A 12493-nucleotide genomic window follows, 5' to 3' on the forward strand; every position below is an offset into this window, starting at 1 on the left:
CTGAAAATGTCAACATTAGAAATATCCAATAATTTTGAAAAAAACATCAAAAAAAGAACCCATAACATTGAGAAAGCAATAACTTTTCTTCAAGGTTGACGGAAAGATAACACAAGGGTTAAAACCAAGCGCGCCATCTAGTGGGCTCGGAAAAAGACACTGGTTCACGAAGCTTCATTTGGCCATCACTATGGTGGTGTATTCAGATCATTTACTCAAGGAAAAGTAGCAACATCACTGTGCAAAAATACTCTGTTACAAGTAGAAGTTCTGCTTCAAACTCTTAAGTTAAAGTACAAAAGTATTTGCATCAAATATAGTCTTAAAGTATAAAGTTTAAAAGTACTCATGTAGATTGGCCCATATATTACAATACTGGATTATATGGATGCATTAATGTGTTCATCACTTCAATGTTGCAGCTGGTAAAGGTAGTGCTAATTGTACTGTATTTACTTTACATAGGCTACTGCTGGATAGGTATATTAATAAAAAAACATGATCATTCATGACAATTTTTGTTTTTTTTATCTAAATTTGTAAAAGGTATCTAGTGACTAAAGCTGTCAAATGAATGTAGTGGAGTAAAAGGTACAATATTTTCCTCCAAAGTGTAGTGAAGTAGAAGTAGAAAGTAGCATAAAATGGAAATAGTCAAGTAAAGTAGGATACAAGTAGGCCTACTTCAGGAAATGTAGTTAGTTACATTGAATTCTATGTAGAGCTTGTGCACCAATATAAGACTAGGCGGCGGCCTCCATGATAGGGCACATCTATCTGGGTAGTAAACGTAATTCAATACCTTCTATTGTGTCCATCTTATTACGAAGAAGAAGCCAATCCTTGCTCACACGCTCACTTTGACACCCACACGACCAAACAAATTCACCACGTCACAGTAGACTACAGGCTGACCTCTGACGGGCATTTTAATTACAGCAGCCAGAGACTACAACGTATTAAAACATCTCTGAATAATGCACGAGCGTTTCTTACTTTAGGAAGTAAAGTAAAAACACTCAGAGTCTGTTTAGTTTAATGCAGAAGCTTCTGGCTCTCCCCGGGGGAAGGGATTTCACTCTGGGGCCTGAGTGAGCAGAGCACTGTCCCGGGTAAATCCCGCAGTGGCCTGTTGACTGGGAGGACTCTAAGGAAGCCAATTTCTTCCAGTACAATTTTATATAGCCTAGATATAAATATTAAAATTTATTTTAAAAAAAAAACTGTATTAATGTTTTTTCTAATATTATGGCATACTACAATAATTATACATTTTATAAAATTACAAGTCACAATTACAAGACAGCATCTAAGGTATAATGCCTTGGTAAGTCAATTGATAAGACAATAAGTATGATAAACTCTTAATATATTATTAAGAGTTTATAATATTTATTGTCTTAATAATACATATATACATATATATATATATATATACATATATATATATATATATATATATATACATACACATGTATACATACACAAATATATATATGATATAGTAGTTATTCTCAGTATAAATTAAAAATAAAAATTACATGTTGCTGTTAAAACTAATTTGTGAAACCGGCCCATATTTTTGAATGAGAAACATAAGGCTGCTGAATTGTAGCTAACTCCACAGTCACGTAAAGTAATGCATGCTGTGACAGTATTACAGTAGCGCATCTGATGGAAGGTACAGTAAGCAGGCCGGATGGGGTGAAAAGAATAGAGCTGCTCTCACATTTGGCCACAATATGGCAACGTTCTTCTCAAAACATGTCACATGCAATCTTCAGAAATCTGAAAAAGCATAGAGATGACAGAGTTGTAAACAATGACCACTAAATTATGAATGGAGCTTTTGGGGGGTAAGAAAAAGGGAAGAGTGATGTGAGGATAAGAAAAGGGACTTTGGCCTTTATTTAGACTAATAATAATATAATAATTCAATGGGATCCATATACGAACAGCTTCTTAATTTTTTTCTATAGGACACTTACATTGTCTTTCTCTCACGTTAACATTTAACATATGCACTCCTCAGGTAGAAAATCAAAAAATGCTGTCTTTAATTGAACATCTCAACCCAAACATTAAAAATAATTCACTCTGTTGTTATTATACACATTACACACAGTCCTAAATTACACACAGTGCTTAGTACCTATATATGCACTAATAGAGAGATGTCAGAGTGCGCAAGAGGTGAACTGGCACCTTGTCAGCTACCAGTCCACCAACATACTTTGGACTTGAACCAGCAACCCTCCGGTTCCCAACCCAACTTCCTAAGGACGGAGGTAGTGCCTCCCCCGTGTCTAAAGGCCTCTCCATCTCCATCATGTTTATGTGTCTTTTGTCTCCCCTAAACTCACGCAAGTATACCAGCATTGCAGCTCCTAAAGTTTGGCTCCCCAGCCTGCAACAGGTTTGCATGGTGAGAAAAGATCTCAGCTGTTTTAATCTGTGTAATGAATAAGAACATGCCAGCGTGGTAATGGATGCCTGCCACCATGCAGCTAAATTATTCAGAGTCTGGGGAACCAGAGAGGCGGCCAACAGGATCAGATGGACCCGCTGTGTCATCGGTCCGCCTCTGCCCGCCTGTCTCTTCTTTCGGCCCGTCCACCCCGGCTTCGTGAGTTTAAACCAGGCAGCCACATGAGAAGGCTGCAAAGCAGCCCCGAGGATGCGCGTTCATGGGAGGAGAGCAGGCCAAGGTCCTGGGGTCAACTGGTCAGCAACCTGCAGGCCTGAGATACAATTTGAAGCATGTAGCCTACCAAAAGTGTTGATCACCATTTTGTAGGTGTGTATGGTAACCACGGGGTTGCTGTCCATGGTGCTGAAATAATTAGACTACTGTAGTGGAGGAATCCATGGTTTTAATTTTGTCACACCAAATATAAATATTAGTAAAAAATATTAGTAATGCCATTGGAAGTCATGATAACGACATTGTCAACGAAGAACGTTTAATTAGAATATAATTTCTGATTTTGGTTGGCTTTATTTGATGCCTGCGCACAGAGGCCAACATTTGGCAACTTGTAAATTGAGCAGAGTAGCAGGTGGGAGGGGAAGAGGAGGGAGGCTAAAAGGAGAGAAGGGGGAGGAGGGGATAAGAAAAGGGAGAGAGGGATGCCGGGAGGTTCCGCCGATGTTAACAGCTCAGTCTGGTGAAGAAGAGCAGAGGAGCTCTGTAGCTATCCGCTCCCCGGTTTTCATGTCAGGGGCCACATTGCTTGCGAGGTGCTTGCAGGGAGGAGGATGATGACCATGAACGGCAAGCAGCATTTCTCCATGCACCCGGCTCTGCACGAGCCCAAGTATCCCGGCCTGCACTCAGGCTCGGAGGGCATGCGCAGAGTCTGTCTGCCCGCCCCGCAGGTACGTTCAGGTCGGGGGAGAATGGCTGTGGAGTGTAGGCCTACTGGGTGAGAGGAGGGGGAAATATCACTGGAAATGTCTGTAAAGTTGATTTGACAGGACTTTGTTCTATCCGCTATCTCTCTCTCTCTATCTCTCCTCTGTCTGTGCCCCCCCCCCTCTCATCCACATGTCTTTTTAAGCAATGCGCTTGCTTCCATATTAATTTTTATGACCTGCGCGTTTAGGAGGGTTCTCTCCTCTCCTCAGCGCTGCTTGCCTTTGGAAAATGTTTTTTAGATCCTGAGAGCTGCCTGACAGAATTCCCCACTGACTCCAGTATGCGCACTCTTGCTTGCAGCTGCAGGGCAATATATTCGGAGGCTTTGATGAGAGCCTGCTGGCACGGGCAGAGGCTCTGGCGGCTGCTGACAGCATTGTCTCTCACGGCAAGAACCACCCGTTCAAACCAGACGTGACTTACCATACCATGAGCAGTGTCCCCTGCACCTCAGCCTCCTCTTCTTCTTCCACCACCGTGCCCATCTCCCACGTGCCCTCCACCATCGCCTCCCACCACCATCACCACCACCACCTCGGACAGACCCTGGAGGCCGGGGACCTCCTGGACCACCTCTCCTCCAGCCTGGCCGTGACCGGGATGGGTGCTCCGGAGCCTCCCGGGATGACCACGTCAGCGCACCACCACCAGCACCCTCACCACCACCTGCAGACCATGGGGCAGCTGCACCAGGCGATGGCCAACATGGCCCACCCTCACTCCCTGTCAGTGCACGGCGGCATGGCGTGCATCAACGACGTGGAGTCGGATCCCAGAGAGCTGGAAGCCTTTGCGGAGCGGTTCAAGCAGAGGAGGATCAAACTCGGAGTGACCCAGGCGGACGTCGGGTCGGCACTGGCCAACCTCAAGATCCCCGGAGTGGGGTCTTTGAGCCAGAGCACCATCTGCAGGTTCGAGTCCCTCACTTTGTCCCACAACAACATGATAGCGCTCAAGCCGGTTCTACAGGCCTGGCTCGAGGAAGCAGAGGCTGCATACCGGGAGAAAAGCAGCAAACCGGACCTTTTCAACGGGAACGAGAGGAAAAGAAAGCGCACCTCCATCGCCGCGCCGGAGAAGCGCTCTTTGGAGGCTTACTTTGCCATCCAGCCTCGGCCCTCTTCGGAAAAGATTGCAGCCATCGCCGAAAAACTGGACCTGAAAAAGAATGTGGTTCGAGTGTGGTTTTGCAACCAGAGGCAAAAACAGAAACGAATGAAGTACTCTGCGGTGCACTGAGTTTCACACATCATGAATTAAATAGCCTACTACATTTTTGATCGAGTGATTAATAATAGCCTAAGTAGCCTAACTAACAGGGATTTATCAACAGCTGTTCACCTCTCATCTGGGATTATCTCCAAAAAAAGACTTATATTTTTCATTTTGTGTCACTCACTCTTCGTTGTTGCACTTTTTCGATTTTGTTATTAATGTGGGACTCATAAATGATTATGTTCTACCTGTGAGGAGGGTGAATTTGATGTTGTTGATCAAATATGTTGCGAAAACTAAATATGAACTTTCAGCAAATCCACCCTGACAGTTTGTCACATTCAGGGACTTTAATTCACTTTTTTTTTTTATATATATGAAGTGGAGTTTAAAGGCTATGTGTTTACGGGCTGTTTAAGTGTCAGCGGTGTCAGTTAACTGAGGCGGCATGAAGATTTTAAAAGAGAAGGAAATTTAGATTTCAAGATAATAGGATTTTGTTTTGTAATATTGGTCCGCATCCCTGGCTCACATGTAATGAAGAAGCCTCCACCATCTTCAACTGTGTTCTCACTTATTTTTTGAATGAATTCAGACTAATGAGTTCAATGATGAGGGATCAAAAATTCACCTTTTTAAAATCACAATTTTGTTTTGCAAACAAATCTGCTCTCTTCGTTAACTGTTTGATGGTCATCAACGCACAAATTGCAATCATTATTCTACAGTAATGTAATTACACAAGGTATGACACCCTGAGTCTGTTTATCTTGAATTATTTAGAAATGGAAATGACACCGTCATATATAAGGCACATCCGTGTGGCTTTGGCTGCTGCTATTTTAATGTTTTGATGTGAACATGTTTTGGAGCATTACAGGTGAGCTATAGACCTATATCGATTATTTAGCCCAAATATATAAAGTATCACCTAAATTAAGTATTTAATTTTTCCTCACTCTTGATTTCACTTGGGATAAAAACGTGTGAAGTTTAAACTTGATAAATGGTTATTTTCTAAATAAATTAAAAAAAAAAAAAATCCTTTAAGGCAGCGATGTTATTTTTGTGCTATATAAATTTAATATTGAGACATATACATGCGTAATATACATTGGTTTACGACAAACAACTACAGCAACAGAATGGCTTCCCTTCCACATCCTGAGCTGCACCTATGGGCGATACAATCTTTGTTTGTTTTATGGGAACTCGCCTGACTATTTTATTTATGATTCCCTAAACCTCTGCTGGGATTAAATATGTATTGTCGTACATGATATAAGCGCCACAGAAAAAAAAATAAAGGCATCTATTTTCCCACCGCGGAGGGCAGAACGTGCGTCCTCTACGCGCTGCTACCGGCCCCTCTTCCACCTCGGATTAGTGCGCTTTTAATTATGGACGCCCTCATGTCACCGGGTTATGTCGTGCATTGGGTTTGAAATGATTAAGTAATGACGATGCAATATTAATCATATATTGGTATAAAATGAAGTAATGCGGAGGAGTTGAGAGTAGAAGTCTGACTGGGAACTCTAGGGAAAGACGCACTGGATACGGGTTAACCGAAGAAGCAGGGAAATTAAAGTATAGTTTAGTTTAGTTTTTTTACTTGTTTGACTAAGTAAGCATTTTCCCCCTTTATTAAAGTAATTATTATTTTTGTTTTAAGCCGACAGGGGAACCATTTCACTAACTTATGATTAAATTCCCATAGGCCAACAGTGCTGCTGCTATTATTATTATTATTATTATTATTATTATTATTATTATTATGCTGGTTGTAGTGGTTACAAATTAAATGCAACTTTCAGTAAATCTGCTCTTGGCAGACTTGTTTCAAATCAAATTCAAATTTGACTTATAATTCCTGATTTATCCTCTGGTAGCTCCAAACAATGGACACGTTCTCCCAGATATTAATCAAACATTTCCAAAATAAAATAATAATAATAATAATAATAATAATAAATTTAGGCTAGCCTACTACTAATAATTAAGAGCTTCCTCCGGAACCCTCCCAGGCCCAACATCGGCAGGGTGATGTTCCCAGTGAGACTGTCGGCGGGCTGTTTCAGCCAGGGGATCAATATTTGGCAATTACGCGGAAACGTTTGTGGCTCTTATTAATATTCTCTTTGATGCTGAGTTGGGATTAATCACAGTCTGTAATTAATGGTGTTGAATATGATTTCTTTAAGGGGAAGGCCGGATGAAATGCAAATGTAACTTGTTGTCATTAATATGCCTCTTTCTAAATTGTGTCACATATCTTGTTTGGAAATGTTTTACATGTTTCAGCTGATGTTTCGTGATTAAACACATGTCATCAAACCCTCTAAGAATGAGAACGATTAGGCCTCAAACATCCCACATCTTTGTGTGTTTCTGAGGTAATTGTAAAGGTGAAAAAAAGAGCTTCGCAGTGTGAATAATTGATCTTTGCAATAGCAGTATTGATATCATAACGCACTCGCTATGTGGAAAGTTGAGCTGAAGACTTGTAAGCGTTAGCGGCATGTGGCGATTGAGGGCACTTGAATTATTCAGCAGCAGCTGAAAGGTATATCGCATTTTCACATGCAATATAATGGATGTGTGCTGGGTCCAATTTTTGCATCATGCTTAGGCGTAATATGAAAACTCGTTTTGGATTAAACCTAGTGCAAGTTGATTCATAGTTAAAACAATTATGAACAAGCAGAATTAAAGAGCCAGTTTAAGACTAGCGAGTGAAAATGATTGGGAGAGATCTATAGACAAACAAAATAAAAGAGAGAGAGAAAAAGAGACAGAGAGAGAGAGAGAGATAGAGAGAATCAGAGAAGTGTGTGTGTGTGAGACAGATAGTGAGAGAGAGAGATAGGTGGAGATAGATAGAGATAGATAGACAGATAGAAAAGTGTGTGTGTGTGTGTGTGTGTGTGTGTGTGTGTGTGTGTGTGTGTGTGTGAGAGAAAAGTGTGAGATAGATAGAGAGAGAAGTGTGTGTGTGTGAGAGAGAGAAAGAAGTGTGAGATAGATAGATAGATAGATAGATAGATAGAGAAAGTGTGAGAGAGAGAGAGCGAGAGAGATAGAGAGAGAGCGAGAGAGAAAGAGAAGTGTGAGATAGATAGAGACAGTGTGTTTACTTGAGATGTTTCCATGCAGGGAAGACCTTTTTTGACAGAATGAGGATGGAAGCTCTGTTTAATTGCTGAAAAATGAATGCACTTACATACATACACTCTCACTTAACCACACACCACACCACACACACACACCCACACACACAGTGAGGGAATGCAAAGAGGGCAAGGCTGGGAGCCAAGACACCAAAACTCAATAATTCATCCAATGCCAGTAGCAACAAATAAGAATGTGACCACAGCGAAGGAAGACAGCTACCTCTGCCTCTCTATTAGTACCTTCTTTATCATCAAGAGCACAAACCAGGGGACCAAAATACGGCGAAACACACACACACACACACACACACACACACACACACACACACACACACACACACAGATTGTGTTACCCTCTGGAAACTCGAGGCCAGGGTGATGGATGACTGTGAAAAGTTATAGCAGGAGATGCTTTAGCTCCTGTTCCCTTCTCTACCTTTTTTTGAGTGTGTTTCTATTCATATCATGGCAGGCATAATGCTTATTATAGCTAGAGATAGAAGTGGTGGAAAATAACTACTTACATGCATGCAAGTAATATTTTTATTGTATGCTACCTTGTATTTCTGCTGTACACAATTTAAGGGGAGGCACTTTGTTTTTCAATTGTCACTTTGCAGATAATCTAAAAGAGGTATAATAAAAAAATATATATACACATACACACACATGATTAAAACATTAACATTAAAATTAAATTAAAATAACTGCTCACACTTACTGCATCAGGAATGATTATCGGTATTACATAACTCAGGTCTGTTTGCCTGCAAAATCTCTACTTTTAATTCTATACTTTCTAGTTAAATTGTGCCGAAAAGACTAAAGTAAAAATACTTTTTAAGTACAGTTTTGAATGCAGTACTTTTACTTGAGGTATTTCTTTGATTTATTTTGGTATTACTAAGATCTGACCACTTCTTTCCCCACTGATAGAGATATGACACAAAACAGGACAGATTGGTACCAAGGTGTCACAAACAATTAGTCAATTATCAAGGAGTCCATTGACAAAGAAATGTATCAATCATTTTAATAAGTCATTTTTTCAATTGCAAGCATCTCATGGTTTCCAGCTTTTCTCTGTTATAGCATTGTAAATGAAATACTTTGGATGGTTTTTGACAGTTTGAAAGACATCACTTTGGTATATGTAGGACAGGCCTGTAATTGGCATTTTCCACAACTTTTTGCAATTTCACAGCCTAACTTAAAATAAATATATACATAAACTAGAAAATAAACAGTAGAAAAGGGAATATTTTTAATAGTTAGAATAATTGTGAGTTTTTTTCCTCTCTGCATTATGAACTACTAATAAGTGAATTTGAAGTAAAACCCTTGGCCCATGTCACGCCTTGTTACATTTGATTAAATAAACCAAATCAATGCTGTATAAGTTAAAGAAACATACGTCTATGGAATGAAATAGCAAAACTCCCTCTCCATGCAATCTGAAGTTCTAATAAGCATCAGCTCTGCTGAGAGACCAGTGAACTTTTGTGACGGATAAACTTTTAGAGTCTCAAGGTCTGTGTGTGAGGTTGAGCTGTCTGCTAACACACCATGCATTATGCAGAGACTATTGAGATGTGCACACACACACACATGAAGACATGTGAGCACAGAGAGCGAGAGAGAAATCCTTACTCTAGCCATGATAAGGACTGAAAGAGACAATTATGGGATTTATATTTCAGCATGCGTTAATAGCGTTGTGTCCCTCCTCCCGTATTTCCTTCTCTGTTGAAGTGTATATTTTTGTTCCACTTCTAAAAATACAAAATAAGAACATAAAATTTAAAGGACAAAGATGGGGGACCAGGACTATATTAGAGACACTCACAGAAACTCAGTTATAGGCACTTGCTTAATTCATTCAGTGGGCCTGAGAACAGTATTATACACCCCATTCATTATTCAAGTCCTCTCCATTATCAAAGTGCCCAGAGAAATAAGATTAACCCAGCCAGAAATAACTCACTGTGGCGTGATTTCTTTTTTCTACAAAGCACTTAGCTGGTTGGGTGTAGGTCTGCACATAAACTCAGATTAAGAGTACATGAACATATAATCAACAGAAAATCTACTGAGCATAATTATCCTCTCCAAGAAAATATGGCTGTAGTGTAGAAGAGATTGAGGGAATGGAGAAGAAGGGTACAGGAGAGGAGGGATGAAAGGAAGAAGAGAATTGTTAGAGGGAGGTGTGAGTTCAATTACAGAAGAGATAAGGAGAGTGATCACAGCCAGGAAAAAAGGGATGAGAGGGACACACAATAGAGAAGGGCAGAAGGAAGGAAATACAGGGATGAAACAAGGTAGGTTAGGAGGACAGAAAAGATGGATGGAGGGGAAAAAAAAGGAAAAGCTAGAGAGAAACTGCGTGAATGAAAAGAAAGAAAGATAGATATCATTAACAGATACAGCAGCGATTACATTCCTGCACGCTATGATACTGGCTCATATTGAGTACTGTATCACAAGTTGGTCCTATACGAGTCACGCTGCTATTGAGCCAATCAAAGTATGCTACAAAAGAGCATTGAAAATATTAGACAAGAAACCTTCATCAATCACCCTTGCCAATTTTAGATAAATAAGCTTTTAAATTTTGCTAATTTCAAATTATTTAAATCAGCCTGTCTAATCTATAAGATTATACCTGGTTTGGCGCCTCCACCATTGAGTGATTTATTAAACAAAAGTGTAGCGCGTGGTGCCGGGACTCGAGTGGACTAGAGCCACTATGAGAGGTGATTGCAACTTGGGTTTAGGCGAACCGCCTTTTCACAGAACAGTTCTGTCGTATCAGGGAGTGAGCTTGGAATAGTATTCCACAATCAGTGAGGGAAAGAACAATTTTCCACTCTTAGGAGTCGTTTAAAAGTGTGGCTGAGGGACACACAAACTGTGATCATGTTTAGGGAATTTTTATACATCAGACGTAACAAAGAGGTACTGCTTATAAAAATGTGGTCAGTGCAAATATGGGTGGTGTTATATGGTCAGTGCAATATAGGGTGGGTTATAGGGGTCGGTGCAATATAGGGTGGTGTTATAGGGTCAGTGAATATAGGGTGGTGTTTATATGGGGTCAGTGCAATATAGGGTGGTGTATATGGGTCAGTGCAATATAGGGTGGTGTATATGGGTCAGTGCAATATAGGGTGGTGTATATGGGTCAGTGCAATATAGGGTGTTGTATATGGGTCAGTGCAATATCAGGTTAGACAGGGCATGTGCAAAATTGTGGTTTGTGTAATATAGTCAATGTGTTTTTTTTTTTTTTTTTTGTCTCTATATGTCCTTTGTTCTCCATTCTTCTTGTTACTGTCTGTTCTGACGTGATCACTGTTCTTGTCCTTGTTTCTCTGTATATAGCCTGTGTATAGTGTATAGTGTGTAGTGTATAGTGTATTTGTATGCACTTATTATTTTTTGTGTACCACTAACCTGCCAGGGGGTCTGCAGATGGAAATTAGCCTAAGGCTACAATCTGGCATATTTACATTTGTGAAAATGTTCATTAATATGTATTGTCCCCCCTTTAAGAAATAAATAAATAAAAAAAAAAAAAAAAAAAAAAAAAAAAAAAAAAAAAAAAAGACTACCAACTCCTAATGGTTGACATGTCTGCCATCCTGACTGTCTGGATTTAGATCTTTACATTTCCAAGTTGATCACGTCAAGGTGAGTGCACCCCCGCCGTCACAAACACTCTGACACTCAAGTTTTGTGACAGCAGGAGCACCCAGGGGACCACAGCCAAGAGGAGAGGTGCTAGGAGGAGGCTACGGCCTCCTGCACATCGTCCAATCCAAAGTCATGTCCATTTACGCTGCTTGTCAGTTTGCTCTTTTACAATTTAAGATTGTGCACAAGAAAAAAACCTGAATGAAAACATGCAATCATATACAAAACAGAGATGTAAATTTCTTTTTTTAAATAAACTTTTTGGTTCATTTACAAAAAGGAACGGCTGCCACCTACTGTTTCTGCTCCACCAGCAAGCCCCTTAAAAATATTCCTAATAAAACTTAAAAAATGGTGGCAGAGGAAACAAATAATTTTGTGGAGCTAAAAATAAATACATTATCTACATACATAATCTTGCTAGGCCCTCTTCAGAATAGGAAAAGTACAGTAGGCCATAGAAACATACGTTACATTTGGTATTTCGTTTACCAATAGGGCAACTTTAAAAAACTCTGCAGAGACACATCACCCTAAGAATCTACCCAAATATGTTTTCCACGGTAACATTGAACCAAGACAAACAAATAATACTTCATGAATAATGATCCTGATGCTAATAAAGTACATTCTTCATCAGAGTTTGACATACAAATATTAAAATAACTGAAAAGAAGGCTTTAAAAAATCCTAAAAAAGGATGAAAAGATATCATTTAATAGTCCTGTCTACATTCCATTATCCAATTGCCTTGAGGGGGAAAACATGATAATAAGGAAGTGAAAAGCCGCTCAGTGTTGACATGCTCTTCCACCTCAGACCCATATACACACTGAGGGCACATGGGAAAACAGCAATGGCAGCGCCGCTGTCGACAAACTGTCTTCCCCTCTCTCTTCCTCTCTGGTGGCTTTTGAAGACAGACATAAAAAAAAAACAAGCCAGGCCACAGAAAGGCCCCTGAAGGAGGTCCCCTAGCAGATGCAGCCCC

The 12493-nt window shown here is 40.1% G+C and overlaps 1 protein-coding gene across 1 annotated transcript; it reads left to right on the forward strand.

Annotated features, from left to right (window-relative positions):
* The first annotated feature begins 3130 nt into the window (after window positions 1–3130).
* On the forward strand, window positions 3131–7006 carry pou4f3 (POU class 4 homeobox 3). Its single transcript, XM_032532960.1, has 2 exons — window positions 3131–3378; window positions 3719–7006. Exons 1-2 carry the CDS (start codon window positions 3259–3261, stop codon window positions 4655–4657), a joined length of 1059 nt encoding a protein of 352 aa, XP_032388851.1. The 5' UTR covers window positions 3131–3258; the 3' UTR covers window positions 4658–7006.
* The last annotated feature ends 5487 nt before the right edge of the window (window positions 7007–12493 follow it).

Source organism: Etheostoma spectabile, chromosome 13 (assembly GCF_008692095.1).
Source record: "Etheostoma spectabile isolate EspeVRDwgs_2016 chromosome 13, UIUC_Espe_1.0, whole genome shotgun sequence".
Classification (NCBI taxonomy): Eukaryota; Metazoa; Chordata; class Actinopteri; order Perciformes; family Percidae; genus Etheostoma; species Etheostoma spectabile.

Coding starts and splice junctions, on each gene's coding strand:
- pou4f3 (XM_032532960.1), top strand. CDS start 3,259: ATGATGACCATGAACGGCAAGCAGCATTTCTCCATGCACCCGGCTCTG. Junction 3,379..3,718: donor TCTGTCTGCCCGCCCCGCAG/GTACGTTCAGGT, acceptor TCTTGCTTGCAG/CTGCAGGGCAATATATTCGG.